This window comes from Sceloporus undulatus, chromosome 6 (genome assembly GCF_019175285.1).
Source record: "Sceloporus undulatus isolate JIND9_A2432 ecotype Alabama chromosome 6, SceUnd_v1.1, whole genome shotgun sequence".
NCBI classification, from domain to species: Eukaryota; Metazoa; Chordata; class Lepidosauria; order Squamata; family Phrynosomatidae; genus Sceloporus; species Sceloporus undulatus.
Window position 1 is genome coordinate 117,513,241 of NC_056527.1, and position 23,950 is coordinate 117,537,190.

Sequence of the window (23,950 nt, forward strand, 5' to 3'; positions counted from 1 at the left end):
GACTACGTGTCGCCTTGGCGCATGCGCACTCCTTAGTTTCAAGCCCTTAGCCGCTTGTCATTCTCTTCTTCATAGCTCTGGGAGACAGGCCACGTGCCGCGTTGGCGCATGCGCTCTCCTTGGCGGCTGCTGCCCGCTCTTTTTCCTCACAGCGGAGGGAAATTTCGTTCTTTTCTCCTGCGCATGCTCTCCCCTCTCCTTTCATTTCAAGCGCCGCGGGGCCGACGCATGCGCAGTATCCCCTCCCGTTCACCCTACCTAGCCTCTTCCTGCCTCGGCTCCGTTTGCGCACGCGCACCTCGAATCCCGGCCACAGCTTGCCGGAGCCGAGGATTCGCGAGGCGCATGCGCGGCGTCCCTGCTCTTCTTTTTCCTCCTTCGCTGTGCTGCTTGTGATTGGGCGCCGCGCTTCCCTGCTCCGGAAGTAGTTCCGTGCGCTCCGTCGGTTGCCCCGGAAGTGGACCGAAGCAGAGGAGGCGAGAGGGGGGAGCGCTGGGGTTCCCCCCCGAAAGCCGGCAGCGGGGAGCTAAGATGGCGGCGGCGGCGGCGCTGGCGGCGGGGCCCGGCTGAGCCGGAGGAGGGCGGCCGCCCGACGCTGCCCTCCTCGCCCGCCGTCCCCCGCTGGAAGCTGGCGGAGCTGGGGCGGGCCGGGGGCGCGGCGGCGGTGGCTGGGGGCCCCGGCGGAGGCGGGAGGATGATGCGCTCGCAGTGCCTGCTGGGCCTCCGGGCCTTCCTCGCCTTCGCCGCCAAGCTCTGGGGGTTCCTCCTCTATCTCCTCCGGCGGCAGGCGCGCACCGTAAGTACCGAGGGCAGGGTGCCTCTGAGGGCGTGCAGAGTGCGGCTTCTGAGGGAGGAGGGTCGTCGCTTTACCCCAGCAGACTCTGGCTGCATCCACACTGGAGACATAACCCGGTTTGGCACCGCTGTAACTCTTTTCTGGCTCAAGGCTATGGAATTCTGGGAGTTGGAGTTTGTTGTGGGCCCCAGAGCCGCTCTGGACCCCACAACATACTCCAACTCCCAGAATGCCATAGCCTTGAGCCAGGCTCCGCTCTGGATCCCACAACGTACTCCAACTCCCAGAATGCCATAACAGCGTTTACTGTCTTGAGGGAGAGGATTCATAGCCAGGTGAGTGTGGAAGATACCAGCATGCAAAGGGCTCTTGTAGCGCTTTTGAGACCAACTGAGCGAAAGAAGCTTTGGAAGAAACAACCCTAGACTTCGGTCTACTTCCTCAGATGCATGGAGCAAACGGGGCATACGCTTCTGTAGACTTAGGCCTGCTTCTTCAAAGGCAGGGAATGTACTGAAGCCCAGGAAGGGCCTTTAGGTAGCCTTCACACAAAGAGCAAGCTGGGCATAAACTAAGTCAGTATCCTCTGAAGGGAAAGGGTGGCTGGTGCGAAAGATGGTGAGGATGGAATTTGGCCTGTATGAAAGAAACCAGCTATCCTCAGCTGGTGTATCTTCACTTACCTGCACTCCAAGGGCAGAGTACCTCTGAGGACATACAGAGTGAGTCCTTTTCCCCAGCTTCTCAGGAGGACAGGCAAGTCCAGTGTAGCTGGGGGGAAACCTTTTATGCTTATGGTGTTGAGGGAGGAGATTCATACCAGCGCGCAAGGGGACCTTGTCGCCCCTTTGAAACTAACTATACAGAAGGAGTTGTAGCAGAAGCTTTTGCAAACTTAGGTCCCCTTCCTCAGAGACATAGAGTGAACCGGGCATAAACCAAGTAAGTGGCACATGAAGGGGAAGAGATGGCCAGTGAGGAAGACGGAGAGGGCAGAGTGCTTCTGAGGACGTGCAGAGCGACTTTTCCTCTTCTTCCCTGGTTTCTCCTGCCTGGCAGGGGGTTGGACTGGATGGCCCTTGTAGTCTCCTCCAACTGTACGATTCTATGATTCTGAGGGAAGCAGCCGTAGCCTTTCCAGCATAGAGCACGAAGGTGCAAGGATAGTCCAGCGTAGCCAGGAGAAAGCTTTTTATGTTTACTAACCTGAGGTTGAGAATTCATAGCTGTGTGAGTGTTGAAATACTAGCATGCAAAGGGATTTTGTAGCACCTTTGAGACTGAGTGGACTAGGCATAAGCTTTCGTAGACTTCATGCTCTATGGAAGCAAAATGATCACCGCTTTCCTCAGGAACAGGGAAAGAGAAGGAAACTCACTCTGCATGTCTTCAAAGGATGAAAGAAGCTGGAGGATAAGCTTTCGTAGGCCTGGTCTACTTCCCCAGATGCATGGAGCGAACTGGGCATAAGGGTAAGTAAGTACCACCTGAAGGCAAACGGGTGGCCAGTGAGGAAGATGGGAAGGGACAAGGTGTGTGAAGGAAACCAGCTCTCCTCAGCTGGCATTGCTTCACTCTGTACCTAAGGGCAGGGTGCCTCTGAGGACATGCAGAGTGAGTTTCATTCTCTTTCCTTGTTCCTGAGGAAAGCGATCATCATTTTGCTTCTATAGAGCATGAAGTCAATGAAAGCTTATGCCTAGTTTACTCCATGCATCTTTGGAAGTAGACCCAGGCCTACGAAAGCCTATGCTACAACAGCTTCTTTTGCACACTTAGTCTCAAGGGTGCTACAAGATCCCTGCGCTCTTGGGGGGTGTTTGAGTTAGGTGAGATGAAAGCACTTCGTCTTCCTCCTCCTATTCCTGCATGTAGTGGGACTCCTTGCCATGGGATGCAGCTGCTCAGAGCCATTTTAAAAAGGAGCTGATGTTAATTTATGAAAGTTTAGTGCCATCCGAGGCTGGTTGCCAGGACTCATCAGCGACAGTGTGCCTCTGTGTATCGGTTGTTGAGGAACCCTCCTGTCCTGTTGTCTGGTTTCCCAGGAGGAGCTGGTTGCCTGCTCTGTGCATGGAGTGCTGGACTAGATGGGCCTTCAGTCTGGTCCACCCTCAGGGCTCCCTTGTGCTTAGGAGACCCTTCCTTGTTCACATTGGCGGGGTATAGACCGCCGCTTTGCGGCGGTCTGCCGCCACCGCCGCCAGTAGGTCCGCAGGGAAGCCGGAGCCTTCACACGGCCCGACTCCCGCGCGGAACAAAAAAGAAGCTCCAAAATGGAGCTTTCTTTTTCCTTGCACATTCTTGGGAATTGTGAAGGATAGTGCTGGAGTTGAAGACACATAACAGCAGTAATGGAGCCATAGCTATTGTTAGCAGCCTCATTCAGGGCTTGTAAATTTAGGGCAGCTGTGGTTTCCTTGACTGACCCAATCCACCTGTACTCCTCTTTTCCCAATGCCTTCCACTTGGCCAAGCATTAAGCTCTATCCCAGTAAGTCACATCATCTCATATGTCATCTGTTTAATCATTTGGCTCCTAGGGAGAGGTCAGGATTGATTTGCTTTGTGACATATTTGTTTGTCTTTTTGGTGGTCCATAGTAACTGCTGAACTCACCTCCAGCACCTCATTTCAATGGTTTGGCATGATCCATGTATAGACTTTCTCTCCAGGGACCTTATGGAGTCCACAAAACACGTGACAAAGCAAACTGGTTAGTCTTTATGGTGCCACAAGACACTGTGTTGTTGTATGTAATGAGTTAACATGAACTGATGTGGCTGAACAGATTCAGTTCTAAAAATATAGGAAGAAGAAATGCATGAACCTGGAGGCAGAGGCGATAGTGATAAGGACCCACAGGTACCTGAAGGGAAAGGCAGTCGGGGGTATATGGTGGATTGGGTGCTGGAACTCCATGTCTATAGCATGCAAGCACATTGAAGGCTATGTGGTGCTGGATTGAAAGCCAATGGAGTGGAAGAAACAGATTAAAAAGCGTTGGAGACAGTGACCCCACAAAGTAGAAAGACTTTCCAGTATGTTTTATGCAATTCAGGGAAACGTTGAGGACCATCAGCTCTTCTTCCTCTGCTCCTAAGCCCAGCTGATCTGGAGAGAAGGAAGCAGGTGTAAGTGTTACTCTGATGGAGCTGCCTTAAACAAAAGGATGAAGCTTGCCAGTTGAGCTTGGTGCTCCTTTTCAAATTATATACAATACTCCTTTGGGCTCTTAATGCATTTCCAATCCTGAGTGATTCTGTGAGGTTTCTCCCTCCTTCAGTTTATCAGACATCAGCTACTCTTCTCAACTTATCCTAACCACCAATCTGCAAGAAGTGCTGCTTATTTTTCGCCCCCACATCCTTTGAAATGTTACTTTACACCCAGTTCAGGTTGGTATTTTTCCACCTTCCTCTTACATAGGAAATGAGACCTAGAGTGGGGGAAAAGCGAGACAGAATCAGGTGAGCCTCTCCAACAAAGCAACCTTTTTAAATAAAGTCAGCCTGAGGTGTCACATGTAACTGGAGTAGGTTCAGATCGTTCAGTCAAGTGTGATTTTAAGCTGCCAGCAGCTCCCTGAAGCTTGGCTGAACAAACAGGCTGCTCTTTTTAAAAAAAGAAAGTCCTTGTGTTTTTGTGCTTTTCTTAGATGGTGGCAGTGGAGATGGGCAGGACATGAGCCAGGCCCATTTCTTCTTTCTAGGGATTTTGAATGGAGAAGCCAGAACATTAAGTCCTGCAAGTGGAAACTGTGGGTGATGGGTTAGGCTGAAATGCTGAAGATGCTGGGGTTTGATGCTTGCTTGTTCTTCCTCCTGTAGAGTTTAATGGAAGTACGTGTGCAAGTGACAAATGAACAACCGTTCGTAATTTAAAGATCATGCATGAGATGCCCCTTTTTATTAGATTCAGTAAAAGTAGGCCTATGTCCGCTTTCTTCCTCCTTTTCCTATCTAAATGAGGACCGCCGGTGCAATTCAAATATTTGGCTGGATTTTGACATTTTAGTCTCAGTGCAGTGCCAATTTCTACCATGTAGAGAGTTGTAGTATTTGAAGAGATAGCCACACCAACCTGTTTTAGCATAAAAAGATGTAAAGGAACCCATTCATGCTTCTGAACCTAATTGGGAATAAGAAGTTTCATCCTTGCCTCTAATGGAGTAGTACACTGTGTCCATGAAAGCTTGTACAGTACTATAAATGCCTTCTTCCTGGTTAGTCTCAAAAGTGTTGCTGGATTCCTTTATGTCTTTTAATGCCCACCGTGGTGAGGACGTTCTCTGTGGCTTTTGCATATATCACTCCTCGATAACGATGGAGTGCTGATGAGGGTCTTGGCTGTTGGCTCTGGGTGCTAGTTGGGGTCATTTTTGCCCCTTTGGGGAGATTTTGGGAGAGGGCTTTTATCAGATTCCCAGTTGATTGGTATTTCTAAGCCTGAGCCAGATGGAAGAATGGACCAATTTTTTGTTTTGCTGTTGGTGAGGGTTCTTGCTAAGTAGATCATAGAATCATTGAGTTAGGAGAGACCACAAAGGTAGAAAGCTCCCCTCTAAAGCAATCTTATGGGCCAGCATGGGGTAATGGTTTGAGTGTTCGACTAGGACTCCAGGAGAACAGGGGTTGAATCCTTACTTCGTCATGGTCTCCCAGCGACTGAGGAAGGCAATTCTTGCCTAGACAACCTTAGAATAAGGTCACCATAGGTCAGCACCAACCTGAAGGCACATGGCAGTTACCACCACCACCACAAAGCTTTTCTACTACTGCTCTCTGTTTATGACGCATTCAGACCTAAAATGTGTTGGAAATGTATGCTTGCACATACAGTACTCCTTGTCCGTGAGTGACATGTTCTAAGACCCCCAGTGCATGCCTGCAAACACCCATAGTGCTTCGCCCTATATCTGTAATATTTGAGATTGAAATTGATCATGGGTAATTGAAAGTATGGAAGGCAAAACCACAGGTCAAGGGGGACTACTGTATCTGCATGTGTGCCTATGCCTCTTTGCATGCCCTGCAACCTGGGTGAGAATCATATAGCCCTTCAGATGTTATTGGAACTGCAACTACCAGCATTCCTTGCCCTTGGTAATGCTGCTGGGAGCTGCAGGCCATTGGTACCCAGTCAGCCATAGGAGTCCCACCCTTGCTGTAAATTGGATGGGGATCCTATGGCCCTCCAGATTCTGATTTACTACAATTCCCATCACCATAGGGGGAGGAGCTACAATGAAGCCCTCATGAGCCTGGCTAAAACTTTCTTAAGCTTGACTGTTGGTGAGGCATGATGGGAATGGTAGTTCATCAGAACCTGGAGGGCCATAGGTTCCCCATTCTTCCTCTAAACAGATGGCTAACATGTGACAGAGCTTTCACTAAGTAGCATAGTTTGTCATTGCCTGCCCCAGGGCTGATTTTGTGGGTATTAGTTTCAGGTTTGTGGTGCAAATTATCTTCAAGCAGCCTTCCCCATCCTGTTGCCATCTCACTGAATCCTCTTGGCCACCTGATGTGTGGTAATAAGGACATGAGATGCTATTTACGTATATATGTGCGGGGGAGAGATGTCTTTTTGCCTGTGAGGAGTAAGATCAGGCTGCAGTGTCTTCACCCTTGATGCTATAGCTGTTGGGTATTTTGATGGCAGGTATCCAGGAAAAAGTAATTCCCATTTCTTATTTTGATTAGAAGGGTTCTGAGATCTCGAGAGCTGAAGGTTGTTTTGAAGGCTGATTCCGCAACCCCTTCACATGAGGATGGTGGAATTGGTTTCCCTCTGCTCAGCACTGCCCAGGTGGGACATGGATTAGCTGCTCCATTCTCCTTCTGAAAAGGAGAGAAAGACTGCACCTGATCTGGAAGGGTCCTCCCCTGCAGGCAGTGGCTTCCTTCTCTAAACAGTGATCTCAGTAAGACTAGGTTCCTTTTTATACTACACAGTTATAGCACTATGATACAACTTAAACTGCCATGGCAACTTTTTATGGAACCCTAGGTTTGTAGTCTGGTAAGGCATTCGGGCGTTCTGGCTGAGAATTCTAAACATACCTCCCTTAAAGTGCAAATCACAGCATTGCAGATAAGGTTGCCATGTGAGATAAAGTGGAATCACGGCCCTGCAAGTCTGTAGTGTGAAAAGGCCCTGATGGTCTTACTGGAGGGTGTCCAACTGTGACCAGTAAGTCCAGCAATGGCCAGGAGCATAAGCTTCTCCTTGTAAATAGCAGCCTGCTGCCTCCTCTAGGGAACTGAGTAAGAGGGTACTGGAGGTTCCCCAACATATATAGTACCAATGGGAAATCATGGCAAGGAAAATATTTGAAGATACGGAGGAGACAGCCTCACTGTCTGTAGCTCTACCCTTTCCACAAGAAACTTCAGCCATCAACTGAATGCTGTCATTGTGTTCCTGAAGCAAATGGTAATCTCTCTTCTAAGCTCTAGTACTGAGTTTCTAGGCCCCTGGGGTTTTGCCAGCTGTGGGCTGGAGTAGGTTCCTTCCTCTCCATATTGCAGGAGATGTGTGTGTGAACAGGTTGAGGCCAATGCTTGGAAAAATTACTCTTCTGGACTAAAACTTCAGGACTCTCCCCTACTAGCATGACCACTGGAAGGTGCTAGGAATTGTTGTTGCTATTGTTGTGTGCTTCTAAGTCATTTTTGACTAATGACGACCCTAAGGCAAACATCATAGGGTTTTCTTGGCGAGTTTTTTCAGAGGGGGCTTGCTATTGCCATCCTCTGAGGCTGAGAGCGTGTGACTTGCCCAGGGTCAACCAATGGGTTTTTATGCTTGCATCAAACCCTGATCTCATAGTCCAGTGCTCAAACCATTGCACCACACTGGCTCTACTGGTCCCTAAAAATAAGTTCTAGAAGTTCAGGTTGAGTTGCGATGGATGGGTCAGTGAAGATAACAATTGTTAAGGGGCTGAGAGCTAAGTAGCCTGGAGGCCACTGAGAGTACCCTTCTAAAAGCAGGGTGATTCTGGGAGTTGTAGTCCAGTGTTATGAACCTTTGGAACAGAAAGAGGCTGGGTTAGTCCAGAAGGGTCTCATGTACTTCAGTTCACATAGACTTTTACACACGTTGTATGTTACAGTTTGGTTGGACCTCACCTGGAATACTGTTTCCACTCCAAGAAGCATATTGAGAAACTGGAAAGTGTCCAGAGGAGGGTGACCAAGGTGGTAATAGCTGTGGGAACTATCAAGCTCTGGGAGGGATGGCTTAGGGAGCTGGGTCTGTTCAATCTGGAGAAGAGAAGATGGAGAAGTGATCTGGTCATATTTAAATATCTGAAGGGAATTAGAGCAAGATTGTTTTCTGCTGTTGCAGAGGCTGGGCGTGGTGTACCTCCCTCTTAGGTGACCTTCTCAAGAACATACACTTCAGCAGTTCCCATAGCCATTCCCAAGAACAACAACATGAGGCAGCTTTGTTTGTCCGTGTCAATAAAAGCAGTCTTAGCAGTTTCTTTCTCCTGGGTGTTTTGTAATGCTAATTGATCATTCCAGAACAGGTCATTCCCAAATATTTTGCACTGTGACAGAAAGAGTTCCCAACAATGCTATTGTTGCTGGGGCAAATGCACCATCTAACACAGGCCCAGTACACCGTCAGGAAGCGGTGTCCTGGTGGCAATAGTAGGGCTTGGGACTGCGCACTAACCGCACAGTCCTGAGCCCTACTACGTGTGGGCGCCGGCCTGATTGCGGTGTCTCGTCCACATGGGCACTGCCATCTTTACGTAAGGAACACACAGAGTCCACACATCACTGCATGTCCATTACGTCACAAGTGCTCCAGTGGTGCACTTGTGACAGAACCCTGGAAGTACAGTACTGGGTTTCTTTTACTCTGGAGGGACCTTGCACTGTTTGGCGGCTGCAGTGTCCCTCCAGAGTTAAAATGGGTGCCTGCAGACTGCTGTTTTCGGGCGGTCTGTACTGTGCCAAATATTGTGAAGATTATACCTAAATTCAGAGAGCGTGATGTAGTGGTTGGAGCGTTTGACTATGACTCTGGGGACCTGAGTTTGAATCCCAGCTCATCCATTAAAACCCACTGGGTAACCTTGAGCAAGGCACACATCTCAGCCTTGGGAAAACAATGGCAAACCTCCTCTGAACATATCTTGCCAAGAAGAACCTATGATAGGTTTGCCTTTGAGTAGCCATAAATCAGAAATGACTTGAAGGCACACAACACATAGTTGCCAGGATAGAGGAAAGAAATTATGTGATCTCCCCCGTGGTCTTGGTGCTCTACCCTGCATTCCCTTGTTCTACTCCGCCATTGGCTTTTATCACCCAAGATGCCCTCTCTGTACTTTTGCAGGGGGTGAGACAGGGACAGGTCTGCCCCTTGCCTCATGTGAGCGGCATTTTTCGTCTTGGGATGCGGCTAAATCCCTCTCGCCTTCCCTCCTCCAGGCTGTCGTGTCTCTTTCCTGGGCCTCTCTAATCTCACCTGCCCCCCTCTTCATCTTCCAGTAACCAGCTTGAGCATCTTCACCATGTGCTTGGCCTGAGGCCTCTGGCCGGCTTCCCAATCAATCTCAAGAGGCCGGTTTGGCTAATTTTAGAAGAAGGCCTCGTGAATTGGGAGGGTGGGGAAGGTATCAGCTATAGGGACCTATGGATGCCTGTCGAGAGGCACTGGAGGGGCAGCTGTCGTATCTGTCCATGCGAGTGTGAGAGAGACGGAGACAGGGTGATTGGGTCTGTGCCCATCTGGATGCCCTTGCTCAGGAGGGAGCAGAGCAGGTGGGAGGCAAAAATAGATGCAGAGGAGGGCGAGATAAGGAGCTGCTGCCGGTTGAGTCCTCCCATTGGCCTGCACAGCCCAGCCTACTCTGACTGGCAGCTGATTTGCCCTTTCATATGCTCCCTCTGCAACTGGCAAATTATGGGCATGTTCAAGAGCCTGCCCTGGCATGTCTCCTGCCACTCATAATTTCCCCTCACCTCTCTTCTCCCCTCGCATCTTCAGGAGTCCTTCTCTGGTGACATGTTCCTTCAAAGCAGAGCTTGGAAAAGTTACCTTTTGTGGAAAGGAGTTGTAACTACTCAACAGAGCTGGCATTGCTTTGCCCAGCCCCAACTGGAGGACTTGGACTCCAACTGCCAGTACTTGAACCTGCAGCCATTAGTGCATAGTCAGGGGTGAGGCAAGCGTGGCTCTGGGGCTATGTGGGGCCCCAGGAAGGTTGTTTGTCTCACGCTGGACTCCACCAGCCTCATTGTCTGTTCTTTTTCTGAAGAAAAGAGGCTGAATTGTCTGTCTTGGAAGTTTCCAGGTTTGGCAATCAAAGACTGCACTGTTTAGCTTTTAAAAAAAGAAGAAGCAGAAGTAGATCTGGGACCACTGCCAATTTTTTGGGAGCAGTCCATGCAGCCCACAGAAGGTCCCAGAGGCAAGAAGCAGAACCTAAGACCCCTTGCAGTTACCCACTGCAGCTCTATGCTTTCCTGGGGTAGAAAGCACTTTGGCTGTGCACCACATGTGGAAATTCAGCCATGCTGTCCTGTTCCTGTTCCATCCCACCTTACTTGCTCAGGAAAAGGGGACAGGGACACAGCCCCTTTGGTTACGGAAGGTAACTCCCTTGTCAGTGATGTGGTGAATTGCTCTGAGCTTAAGCTGAAACTTTGCAGGTGGTATCCAAGGTGCCAAGCCTGTTGGGGTGGATTCAGCTCTTTAGAAAGCTCTCCTAAAGGTTGCTGCTGTTATTGTTGTGTGCCATCAAGTCATTTCCGACTTAGGGTGAACCTAACATGAACCTGTCATGGGGTTTTCTTGGCAAGTTTTGTTCAGAGGGGGTTTGCCATTGCCTTCCCCTGAGGCTGAGAGAGTCGTAATCCAACACTCAAACCCCCTATGCCACACTGGCTCTTTTAGAATAACTAAGAGAAGTGATTCACTGTCCGCTGGACTTGGGAGCCACCAGTTGCCACTGGTTCAAGGTTAGAGCCGGAGACTAGGAAGGTTTCTTTTTTAGACTCCTGTTCCCCCAGTTCTCTATCTGGTGGGGACTATGGGTTTTCTAGTCCTCCCTAAGTTATATTTCCAAGCTGTGGGTTAGGATCCCTTGTTCCTGCTTATTTAATAAAGAAAGGACAGTGGTGGCAGGTGTGAATCACTGACGCCATCAGTCTCCAGCATGAGGATGGGAGAGGATCCTCTCTTTCTGGCCAAGACCCTTTGAGAGGAGCTGCTGCCAGTCAGAGCAAGCAGTCCTGACCTCTCTATGGACAAAAGAGTCTGCAAGAAGGCAGCTTGGTCCATAGGTTTGTTTGACCTACCAGCAAATACAAGAAGTGGAAGGGCTTTTTGGCAGGAGGAGTGCAAGGGAATAGAAAGGTTTCAAGATGCTTCAAAGAGCCAGATATGTGGGCTTGTTCCCAAAGTCAGAATCTCCCCATGGTGTGTAAAGTTCCTACCCTGAGCTTCATCATTGTGTGAAAATCACACCACCCAAAGCAGAGAGGGAATTTAAGGCACTTCTTTGCCTACAAGAATGAATGAGTTTTGCTTGAAAGCCATTCCCCTGCATCTGTCTGTCTGTCCTTATCTTTTCAAGCTGTGCCAGTGGTGCCTTTTCCCCGCTGTTGAAGAAGCAAAACAAAACAAAAGAAAACACTGAGCAGAAGTGAGCAAGTGGTTAACTTCAACAAGGACAAAGTTAATTCCTCTTTCCTAGGAAGAGAGTGTGTGCGGAACTGAAATATGTAAATGCAACCAAAAAGTTCAGGGTTTTTTAAGTCTTTAAAAAGTGGGGCAAAGATTGGCCTCAGGGCCATGTCTGGGCCCTGAGTCATGATTTTGTGGCCCCTAGCCCTCCCAGACTTCTGTTCTCTCTTAGAAAACAAGGTGATTTGTCATTCTTGGAATGTCCAGAAGCAAAGGTCATATATTTTAAAATGTTTTATACATGTCCCACACTGTTTGGCATTTTTTAAAAAAGGTTTTCAGAACAAGGATTGAAGTTTGGGTTGTTATTGTTGTTATTGGAGCTTTTACAGTCTATGAGACTCTGCGGAGGTTTCAGAGAGCTGACGGTTCAGAAGGCAGACAGTTGGTCTCTGGAATTGCCTAAGCTGCCCACCCCAGTCCAAAACACCAGCTTGCAAAGGTAGAACACCTCAATCAGAGAGGATTCTGGGGATATTTTGGACCCAGTTTTGGATACCAGTCCTTGCAATAGGGCTTAAAATACGTGGTTCACATAGGTGCTGTCAGATTATTTAGGCCTAGTGGCATCTTCTATCCTCAATCTCCTGCACCCTATATCTGAGACAGGGTCATGGTTTAGGGTTCTGAAATCTGGGGCTTTGTTGTCCCTTATCCTTCTGTGTTTTGGGAGGAGGTTGTCCCCTGTCCTCCTGTGCTTTGGGAGAAGCACAACTTTAGCTCTATCAGAATATTGCTGAGTTTTGTTTTCAAAGCTGTGATGTGCCACTTTTCCAAGAGAAGGGAAATTGCTCTTCTTTTATAGTGCTAGCTTCTCCACATTAAAAAGACCACCAAAGATCTGGTAGTATGCAGGCTCTGTATCATTAAACCTTTCTGTGTCAATAAATGTATTAGTCTTCCCGGATCCATGGGTGGGATTTTCTTTCCACAGGTGAACACCCAGAGTTCCATTTTCAGGTTATGGACCCCTGTCTATAAGTGTGCAAAGTTATTGCTGCAGGCTCTGATCAGGGATAATAGATTGAATCTCCCTGGGTAAACATGATTAAATGGTGTTTTGTCTTGTGTCTCTGTGGCAGGTGATCCAGTATCAGACAGTGCGCTATGACATTCTTCCCCTTTCCAAAGTTTCACGGGAGCGGCTCAGTGAGTATAGACCCACTTTCGTTTAGATATATCCTGGGTACTAACACCTTTTCCACCATTCTGATGGGAGGGTTTGGGAACTGCACACCCAAAAACTAATTTCCCCAAACTCTATTCCCATGGTTGCTCCAAATCAATAAAAGTAGAGCTAAGAAAAAGGGTATTTTTAATGACAACTACTTCTCCGCAGCAGTTCTCTAGCCAGTGTAGTCACGTAGTCACTGGCTATGGTGGTTTGAGGATTCTGGGAGTTATAGTCCAACACCCCCACCCCACCCTTTTACAACCTTTTTATATAGGGTTATTCCAGAGTGTCACATGTTGAGCAAGGAAAACTGGTTGTTATTTGGGAAAGGAAGTGGTTGAAGGAGCTGAAGTCCCCAAAAGTAAATTTCCCCATCTTTGACTAGAAGGGCTTGCTGATCTGAAATCAGTCAGATTTCTGTGCTGTCTCTGACCTTCTTTTCCCCCTCCTTCACACCTGTCCCCCTGACACTGCTGCAGATCAGGTAAAGAGGAAGATCCTTGTCCTCGATCTGGATGAGACATTGATTCACTCCCACCACGACGGGGTCCTACGGCCCACAGTGAGGCCTGGCACTCCCCCCGACTTTATCCTCAAGGTGAGATGCTTCAGGACAAAGGAGCCATTTTGTTAAAAGAGGGGGAAAGAGATGACAAGGATGTCCATGGGCTGGAGGGAGGGTCCCTTTTTGCCATGTGAATGGCAATGGTGGGGTCAAGGAGGTTTTGCAGTTCTTTGTTGTAGATGCTCTGCAGACTACTTGTTTGTGTTTCAGCAGCAAAGGAGGGATTGTGTGTGTGTATGTGTGTGTGTTTGTACAAGGTACAAAGCTGAACACACAGGATCGGAAAGAAGCTCTTTACAGTAGAAACTGTGAATCACATGGAGTGATATGAGGACCAAAAGAGTAGATCACAGTTGAGCAGCAGCGGCAGGTCAGGGTGTGCATGTCAGTTTTCTGCTTCACAGGATGCCAAAACTACTGGGGGGGGGGGGGAAAAGGAAAGGGGAAAGAGGCTGAGAGCCACAAAAACAGCTTTGGTGGGTCACATGTATCCCAAGGCTGCACTTTGCCTAAAGGAGTGTTCTCTAGAGCATCTCTGTGGTAGAGGTAGAATGGAACATAATAGTTTTTGAAGATCAACATTCTTACGTGAGATACATGTATGGGAGTTGCATTCCTCAGAAGTAACTTTGGTGGCTAGACCAAAGCAAGAAGGGCCTTTAATGCCAGTCCTCAGGTAGGCAGACACATCTTCTTCTTTTTTATAGAAACTACCTTTCTGACCTGGTTCCCTTCTTATATCTTGGAAACCTCCCATATTCCCCAGGGAGCATGAATAGTAACCAGACATGGTGAGAGTTAAGGGCCAGCAAGCCACTAGAAGGCACCAACCTGCCCTCCCCTGCCCCAGACATAAGGACACATCCCTGCCCTTCTATCCCCCATGTAGCACCTGGGCTTCTTTATCTGTCCCAACAAAACCTGCTGGCCTGCAAGACAGATGCAGACCTTGGTTGCACAGGGCTAGTGATGTTGAAGGCAGTACTGGGTTTTTCATCCAGGTTTTATTTTAAAGAGTTTGGGCTCTTTTGGTTTTATTTTTATGATCAGCATTAAAATATTTATCAAAGGATTCCTATCTCTTTTCAAGGTTGTCATCGACAAGCACCCAGTCCGCTTTTTTGTACATAAGAGGCCGCACGTGGACTTTTTTCTAGAAGTGGTAAGGCGTTGGCTCCTTCTCCCCATTTGTGATGAGACTCTTTGAGTGCTGATTCTTCCATTTGAGGGTCTGGAGTGGGTCACCTGTTCTGAGCTGGAACTGGCTGCCATTCTGGGCCACCCCAAGACTTCATTTGGTATCAAAATCTACATCCCATCTATAAGCAAAGCTTTGTGGATGGTGAGTGGATGCAGCAGGCAGTCTCCAGCAGATGAAAGTTTCATGGTCCTTTAGCCGATGGGTTCCAGCATCCCCTTGTAGTCAGTGGTAGAATCAGGCCCCTGAACAACAGTGTCCAAACCACCCAAGGTTCAGTGCTCTAGATCTCCTCATGATGGATAATGGCTTCCCTGGACTGGGATATATCCTTTCCTGCCCCAGACAAGGCCTGGAAATTGCAACCAGTTTCAACTTAAAACCACATCCAAGGGTTGTCAGACTTCACAGCCTGGAGGAAATTCTGAGGGCTTCTTAGGTACATCTGCTTAGAATCATAGCGTTGACAAAAGTGTAGCCTGTGGGGCTCATAGGACCTCCATGCTCCCTCAAGGATGATTTAAAAAAAATACTCCCACATGCCCTGTATTCTGCTCCCTATGCCATTTTAGAGACTTTTTACAAACCAGAAATTTGTCACTTCCTGTTGTAAAAAAGCCCCTCTTGGCCTAAAACAAAGAGGCCTGAACATGTGGCAAAAATATCCCCACAACCCTAGAGAGCATTTGGGGACAGGTTTTCTTTTCAGGCAACGGTGTGTAGTCTTCCAAGATTCCTTGATGGGCTAATGTGGCCTACTAGGCCCTCACAGTTATCCAGCCTTGATCTAGGGCTCTAGGCTGACCCTTTGCTCATTGAAGGATCCATAATTAAAGCATCCCAGCCAGGTTCTGTTTAAAAAACCTCCAAGAGAGGAGAGTCCATCACCTTTCAAGGGGGTCTGTTCTGTTTGAGGGGGTCTGTTGAATGGCCCTTACTATCAGGAAGTTCTTCCACACCTTCCTTCCTTGAGTCACACTGCGTGGAGAACCATACCAGGGGATGGTGGGAAAATCCCTCTGGATTTCCAGGACTGTTAGAAAAGGTGAGATGAGGATTGAGGAAGGTGTGTGTTGTGTGGTCAGGACAATGAGGACTGAAGTGTTGCCCTCTGAGGTGGTGGATGAGATAGGCAGAACCTGCCTGACCCAACAGCACCATTCTGAGTCTGTGTGATCTTCCTGGTGATGCAAGCACCCTGGGATCTGTCTTCCAGGAAGTGGCTCTCTTGGGAGGGAAATCAGTGGTGTGAATCAGATCCACCCTGTGCTCTGCCCTTGCCTTTTCTCATTCGAGGGTGAATGGCAGAGCTGAGCTCCAGCCTGACCGGATAGGCCAGCTTGTCTGCTTGTCCTTGACAGCTCCTTGCTAGCTGCTCTGTCTCCTCTACATTAAGCCTGGAGAAAGAAAGCCTCCATCTCTTCTTAAGGCCAGATGGGCATACCACCCATTTTGGACACCTGTTTGAATTCCATTTGGGGAGAAAGGTGGGATATAAATCCAAGCAAATCAAAAACAGTGCCTACAGCAGAGGGCTAGAAGTGTCAACAGGAAAAGAGATTCCATTTCAACATTAGGAGGAACTTCCTGACAGTAATTGCTGTTCAACAGTGGAAGACACTCTCTCGCAATGTGGTGGGTTCTCCTCTGGAGGTTTTTAAACAAGCTGTTGAGGGGTGCTTTGATTCTGTGTTCCTGCATGGCAAGGGGTTGGACTGCATTGCCCTTGTGGTCTCTTCCAACCCTATGATCACATTACCAGTTTCACTTCCCAGAAAATCTACGTTTCCCCTCTTTTCAGAGTTCTGTGGGGTAGGAGGGGAATTGATACAAACCACGGTTGGCTGAGGGTGGTGGAAGCTGTAGACTCACACATCTGGACTTACCTTGGAAAAAGGCAACCATTTGTAGTGCTTTAGAGCACCAGATGGTGGGGGTGAAGGAGGGAGGAACAGTTTTAACGGCAGGCTGCAGGCTAGAGCTCTGGACAGAGAAATAACCCCCTCTTAGAGGTTGGCAGATAATCTTTTAACGTTCTTGTTCCAAGCCTCCCTCTCTTGGTAGTCATAACACTTGGCTGTGCTGTCAGACTCTTCAGATTTGCTATGGGGATAGTGGCGGAAGGGGAGAGGAGGAAGTGGGAACTGAAAAATTTAACAGTTTATTTCTAAGAGTTTGCTAGACTTAAGAAGGTTTTCTCCTTGTAGTACTGTACTTTGGCATAATCTGTTTATCTGGGCTGGAAGGGGGGTATGCATGGGGGAAAAGAATTTAAACCCTCTCCCTCCAGAAGGAAGCCAGGGACTGAAGGAAAAAGTCTGCAGATGTTATGGTATTCCTTAGGATTCAAAGGAGGATTATAGGCAAGTCTTAATTTGGGAAAAGAAAAGGCAACATTCCAGTGTTGGCATGCTGACTGGGAAGTCTATGGGAAAGGCGTGCGGATATCAGAGGATGACAGCAAAACCACCCAGACAGGTTAACTACTCCTTCCTTTTCTCTATCCCTGCTTTCTACCAGGTGAGCCAGTGGTATGAGCTCGTGGTCTTCACAGCCAGCATGGAAATCTATGGTTCGGCTGTGGCAGACAAATTGGACAACAACAGGAGCATTTTAAAGAGGCGATACTACAGACAGGTGAGACCCTTCCCTCCCTGCCAATTTCCAGAATGGCTGGCACAGAGAGGGAAGCAAAAGAGACTCTCCTCACGGGGCAAACCCCACAGCAGTGGTTGCCAGGTCTGAGTGGAGAGTGGGAAGACCAGCCTCCTTTTGTTCTTGGCTTTATCACCAGCTGCAGAAGAAGAGGAGGCAATGTGGTTCTTTGACTTTTGGCAAAGCTCCCCAGCTGCCATGGGGATGTTGTAAAGGTAGGAGAGGGAGACAAAGGGAGGGCACTGCCCATCCCAAAGAAGAATTCTGTCCCCTGGGAAATTTTCTGTTAACCCCCACATTTCTAGCACTGCAAGGAAAAACCTCACTTGAGTACAGGTTGAGTCTCTCTTATTTGAAAAGCCTGGAACCAGAGGTGTTTTTGATTTTGGGGGGATTTTGGAATGCCCTTATTTGCCCATGCATACATAATGAGATATCTCTAGACACAAAATCAAATTATCTTTCATAATTTACCTTATCACATATCCTGAAGGTAACTTTATGCATGAGACAAGTGTACACTGAATGATCAGAAAACAAAGGTGTCAGCAGCTCAGCCACCCATGTGGACAATTTTGGATTTTGGAATAAGTCAGATTTTGCAGTTCCGGATAAGGGAGACTTAGCTTGAATTTAGAAATAGAGTTTTGGCATCCAGAAAAACCAGACAGGCCAAGTGACCCAGGGAATAAGAATACAGCTAATAGAGGAGTACTTGGAGGGAATAATGTCTTACTCTTTGCAATGCTAAAAATTTAGAAGCTGAAGGAAAATTTCACAAAGGGCAACATTCCCCTGCACCCTTGATACTGCCTATACCTAAGTCAGGTGTCTTCGCTGAAATATCTGCTGCCCAAACCAGCTCTTTCGGTCGATGATGCCAGTCTCTTCTCCCTCTTTGCTGTACTGCAGTGATTCTCAAACTGTGGTTCCTGGGTCCCCACAGATGGGCTTCAGGAAGTCTGTGAATTGCAAGGGGGGGGGGGGGGCTTTGATTTCCTTTCTATTACTTTGAAAATTGTCTAAATGGTGGAAATGGTTTGTATTAAATTATTTTATTAAGGTATTTATTTCACTCAATAAGTGTAAGGTGGCATGGGATATTAGTGTATATGGCCAGGTATTGTCAGGGAGGAGTCTTTCATAAATTATCAAAAGGATCCATGACACAAAAGAGGTTAAGACATCTCAGAAGAGATTTCCCCCAGGGAATGAGGATGGTACCCACTAGGGAGAGTCTAAGTCAAGCAAGAATTGAGAATTTTCCTTTCTTGTATTACACATATATACTTCCTTTCTTTGTATCTCTTTCCAGCATTGCACTTTGGAGCTGGGCAGTTATATCAAGGACCTTTCGGTTGTACACAACGACTTGTCTAGCATAGTCATCCTGGACAACTCGCCAGGAGCTTACAGGAGCCATCCAGGTAGGGCATCCCCTGCCCCTCTCCACTTCAGAAATGGGGTGTGTGTTTCACTTGCTCAATGGCACAGATGTGCCTTCTCCCCATCTGCTGCCTGTTCCTGAGCCTAGGGAAAATTCTCTGTGGAGCGCACGTGGTCGCATAGGGTTACCTGGAACATGGGAGAAAGTTACATTTTGGACTACAATTCCCAGAATCCCCCCTACACCTTGTCCAAGACAATACAGCCGCTGAAAAGTGTAGTTCAAAAAAGCACACACATACACACCAGCTTGGAATCTGTATCTCATTTTTTATCTTTGCAATCACCTGCCCAAGGCAGGTTGGGTCAGGAGAAGGCCTTGACTTGACCAGAACAGGGGCTGAAGAGGGGGACTGCTGCCCCCTGCAGGCTAGGAAGCCCGTAACTCTTTCCTGCCCAGAGGAAAGTGATTGCAACAGTCTTTTCTTATTTTATTGTACAGTACATTATTTTATATTACATTTGTCTTGTTTACATAATGAGGGGCATAGGGGCAGGGCCCATTTCTTCCCCCAGACTCCCCTCCCTTGGCCACAAATTCTCTTAGCACCGGAAAATACCTCTGCTTCCCTTGTTCATCTCAAAATGATCACTAGAAATGACATTGGGTCACTTCCTCTCACCATTTTGAGATAGGCTCTGATGAAAACAGACATGTTTGGGAGGTAGGGGAAAAGGCAGGATGCTTTTCAGGGGTGGGTTTCTGCACGGTTTCCTGGAAGAAACCGACTGTAAATGCAAAGAGGACGAGAGCTTTAGAAAACTAGCAAGAATCTGCAAAAAAGGGCTTCAGTGACTTCAGGTGGCCTGTTGGGCCTAGGAGTGTGAGAGGCAATTTTGGAAAGATTTTGTCCCTTCTTTCTCTGCATTACTTTGGGCCCAGGGAGTGAGCTGGACATTTCCTGACCAGTTTGTGTGTGTGTGGGGTGTGGGCCCCTGCTAGATTTAAAAGTGCCCAGAGAGGGCCAAAAACATGGCAGACCTGGCCCCCACATCCTGGGGTGTTTGAAGGCAATTTTTCTCTTCAGAATAAGGTGAGGGCCCTAGCTTCAGATAGGTGGCCTGTTCCTGTCACTACTTCAAATAATAAGTAAAATCGTTGCCCCACATGAAACCTTGCAACTGTGCGCACAAAGTGTGCCCAGATCAAGTTGGAGAGAATTCCCCAGGTTTTGTGATTTGGGACTGCAATGATGCTCAATGCCAATGGGTGTTTATTTATTTATTTACAGTATTTGTACCCCTCCCTTCAGCCCTAAAGGCTCTCAGAGCAGCTTACAATTATTATTTTAATTAGATGGTTTAATTAGACACAAAAGTAGAAGGGAATGGTGGTAGGGAAGGGGATCTGGTCCACCAGTTCTTCTCTCCCTCTGAACCAAGGCAGATCAACTGGAGGGAGGGCTCTTCTTCTTAAACAAGGCCGGGCCCGATGGCGTTGGGCCTGTCTTTCACTCCCTCCAGGCCAGAAAATGACAGTTGGCAAGGAAGGAGGGCCTTCTTCTTTAGGTTATATGTGTTGACTGCGGGTCTCTGTTTGGCAGATAATGCGATACCCATCAAGTCGTGGTTCAGCGATCCAAGCGACACGGCGCTCCTCAACCTGCTCCCTATGCTCGATGCCTTGAGGTAAGTAAAGCAGAAAGAATAGCTGGCTGAAAGGAAAGGGTCTGGCTTGGCATGGGTTGTTCAAGAAGGGTATGTGCAGCACAGGGGAATGGGTAAGTCTGGGGCCCAGTTTTCTGCTTCTTAGATCAGCCGGGGGCTGTACAGAGTGCCAAAAAGTAAAATAAAACCAGAAGGAGCAACAAATCCATTTTTGATGGGGAAGAATGGGTATATTTTGGAGGCTCATTGAGTGCCAGTGCTGAAGTTACTCTAACACCAAGTCTAAAGTTAGCTTCTTATTAGTGCCTTTAGAGCATAATAGATTTTATCCAGTTTGCACATGAGCTATGGGTTGGCATTGTTTTAAATTGCTTTAACTGATTTTAAACTCTCTGGTTTTAATTGATAAATTATTTAATATATAGTTTAGTCCTTTAAATTATTGTTACTATTTGTCATGTTATATTGATTTTATTGTAAGCTGCCCTGAGACAGAGGTAGAAGCAGCACAACCTAGTGGTGTGAGAATGGACAACGACTCAGGAGACAAGGATTTGAATCCTCGCTCAGTCATGGAAACCCACTGAATGACCTAGGGCAAGCCACACTCTCAGCCTAAGGCAAAGGCAAAAGCCCTCTGAATAAATCTTGCCAAGATACCCCATGATATGTTTGCCTAGGGTTGCCATAAATCAAAAATGACTTTGAGTTTTGAATGGTTTTACCTATGGTTTGTTTAATTGTTTTTTTATATATTTAAAATATTCTGTACTGGTTTTAATTTGAGCCCCAAGTCCCATTATTGGGAGAAAGGTGGGATAAAAACTAATAACAATGGTAGTTATTTTTATTAGTGATGACAAACCAGTGGCTGTATCAACACTGCAGAATTAATGCAGTTTGACTCTGCTTTAACTTCCATGACTCCATGTTGTGGAGTTCCGGGACTTGTAGTTTTGTGAAATATTTAGCTTTTGGTCAGAGAGCTCTGGTGCTACAACAAACTACTAATCCCAGGATTCTATAGAATGGATCCATGGCTGTTAAAATGGTGTCAAACTGAATTAATTCTGGAGGGTGACAGCAGCTAATGAAGGAGGAGCTGCAGCCCATGTAGAAGGTGAACTCCTAAAAGGAGAGTCAGTTCATCCTTTTGGAGGGCAGAGAAGGGGGCAGTCCAGGGAATCTAAACTGGTCAAGGGCCACAGAAGGAGCCATAGAGGACCACAGTTTGCCTGCCCTTGCTGTGATGTATAGGCTATGAGCCTCATTGTCCTGTTTGATCATTGGAGTGATAGACCTGGCTGCATTGGAGAAAGATGGGGAGAGATGTCAGGTGGAGGAATGCGAAGGATGCATATGGTTTGTTCTCCTATATACTGACTTAGCTGCTTGCTCCTTCCAGGTTCACAGCAGACGTCCGGTCGGTACTAAGCCGGAACCTGCACCAACATCGCCTTTGGTGACGGCGGCTTCTCCTTTCTTCAGGCTGTGGCCCACAACCTCTGCCTTATCCTGCCATCATGGACCCCTGCCCAGCCACTGAGCCCACCGTTCTTGCTGCTCAGACTCTAGCGGACGCGTCTGGACTCAGCCAACTTTGCGGGAGGGGGGACCAGCCAGGAGGACGTGCTCCGGTCTTCCCTTACGCCTGAGCCCATGGGCAGGCTTTGCCTCTCCCCACGTCAGCTTGGAGTGCCAGCCAGCACTATGGAGACTTGGTGGGGACTTAAGTGGGGCTGCAAGCAAGCGAGTGGGCCCATGCCATTGGCGCCACACCAGCTGTCGCTTGGGTGGGTGGGGAGCAGGTGCACAAGAAAGGGGGTGAAAGAAGCCAGCCACACACAGGAGTGTGAGGGACACTTGTGGTGAGACGAGGCTGCATTTCTCAGTGGAAAGACCGCGCTCCCTGTACAAAGATCTCACTTGTACTGCTCTTTTATTTTTCTTCTTCTGTTGTCATTTCCTCCCCGTTCCCCTCTTACTCTAGAGGAAGATGGAGAGCGAGGAGGAGAGGTCCCTTCATCTAATAAGTTCCTTTTAGAGGATTGGTAGGACTGGCCTTTGGTTTTTGTTCCCCCACGCATTTTACAATTCCTTCCTTCCATCCCACTTACTTTGCGGAATTCGTTTTTTGTTATTTCCTCCCAGCCGATCTGTGTCAAGGGAGATCTCCCCTGCCCATTGTTTTCCAGCCTGTCCTTGGTTTTTGTTTCCCTTTGACTTTTGGAATGGGGAGGACTGGAATGATGAGATATTATAGCCTTGAACTGAGGTGGAAAAAAATTACACCTAAATAGACCCTCTGGAGTTCTTACTGTCAATGGGGTGGCTTAAACTGATGCTCTTGTGTTGGCCGGCCAAGCCTGGGTGAGAAAATGGTTATAAGTTCTCCTCCTTCTCCGCCCTTCTTCCTGATTCTGGTTTGTACCTCAATGTCCCTTGTTCCCTATCCCAAAGCTGCAGGGCGGAGCTGGTATTTATAACTGCAGCTAGCTGGGCCTAGCAGCATTTCCCAAACTTTGGTCCTCTGGGTATTTTAGACTTCCAACAGCTACAAGCCCTAGCTGGCTTGGCCAACAGCCAGACATTCTGGGAGCTGAAGTTTAAAACATCTGGAGGTCTGAAGTTTGGGAACCATTAGGGGAGCAATGTGGGTGGACGATAGATTCTTCTGTATTGGGACTGGAGTAGTTTCCACTTCTAAACCTCCTCTTGTGGAGTCTTGGGCTGCGGTGGGCTTGGATCCACGAAGATTGGCCTGCATCAGTTGTTATATGAGCGTAAATATTAAACCCAGAGGCTCTGCCTTTCCTGAGTGAATGGAGGTACCAAGGGGGCTTTTCCTCCACAAATGTTTGAAGACAGTGGTGTCCCCATGCCAGGTATCAACTGGAAGTGTCCCTCGTCCTCTGGGACCCGAGAAGCCTGCAAGGGCATGGGCGCACTCTTCCTCCATCTTGTAGTTGCTCTCCAGAAAGAAAGCCCATGGCTGGAGGAGTGAGTGCATCCTTGCAGGCTGCTCCATCTTGATCTCCTCCTCCAGGTAAAAAGCCCAGGACAGAGCCACCAGCAAGAGTGTGCATGCTCTTCTCTTCCTCCATCCCAGGCTTTTTCTTGGAGAGGAATCCCAGGACAGAGCAGTCGGGAAGGTGGAGAAGGGTACAACCAGGTGTCACCTCTTCTGGGTGTCAACCAATGTGGTCCACAGCCCCTGCACCCCCTAATGGCACCATTGTTGGAAGACAATGCCTGGCCTGAAACCAAGTGGCAAATATTGTTCTCCAACTGTTGTCCTGCTAAGTCTTGGGCTGACTCAGGCCTTGGAGTGACCCCTCTAGACTGTCTGATCCTCTTCCAGCAGTGCCCTTAGAAGGGTCTGGGGGGCAGAGCTGTAAGAGGGTCACAACTGCTTCAAAGACCTGAGCAGCTGCCAATAATGAAAGCCTGGAGAGAAAAGGTGAGATGTAGTGGGAACCGTTTGTGACCACAGACAGATGGGAGTTGCAGTATGCCTCTGCAGGAAATCCCCACTCCTGTCTGTCTCTTGACTGCGCTGCAAATAGGAATTGCCAAATGATGCCTCCTATGACATTTTTTAATTGCCCTGGTTTTTAATGTCTCTGTTTTCTTCCCTGCAATGTTGCAGGCATTTCAGTCAGACAGTCAATCTGCTCCAGGTTTCACTCTGAACTTTGGAAGAGCTATCCATGGTGCTGATAGTATGGGCGGGGGCTAGGATTCAGCACCTCAGTTTCTTTGCAGTTCAGGCTAAAACCCAGAGTGGATTTCCTG

The 23,950-nt window shown here is 48.0% G+C and overlaps 1 protein-coding gene across 1 annotated transcript; it reads left to right on the top strand.

The window, feature by feature from the left end:
- The first annotated feature begins 326 nt into the window (after window positions 1-326).
- CTDNEP1 (CTD nuclear envelope phosphatase 1) lies at window positions 327-22,203 on the top strand. The gene is made up of 8 exons (XM_042472435.1): window positions 327-796; window positions 12,592-12,658; window positions 13,163-13,281; window positions 14,339-14,410; window positions 16,967-17,083; window positions 18,417-18,528; window positions 20,092-20,176; window positions 21,561-22,203. Exons 1-8 carry the CDS (start codon window positions 695-697, stop codon window positions 21,619-21,621), a joined length of 735 nt encoding a protein of 244 aa, XP_042328369.1. The 5' UTR covers window positions 327-694; the 3' UTR covers window positions 21,622-22,203.
- The last annotated feature ends 1,747 nt before the right edge of the window (window positions 22,204-23,950 follow it).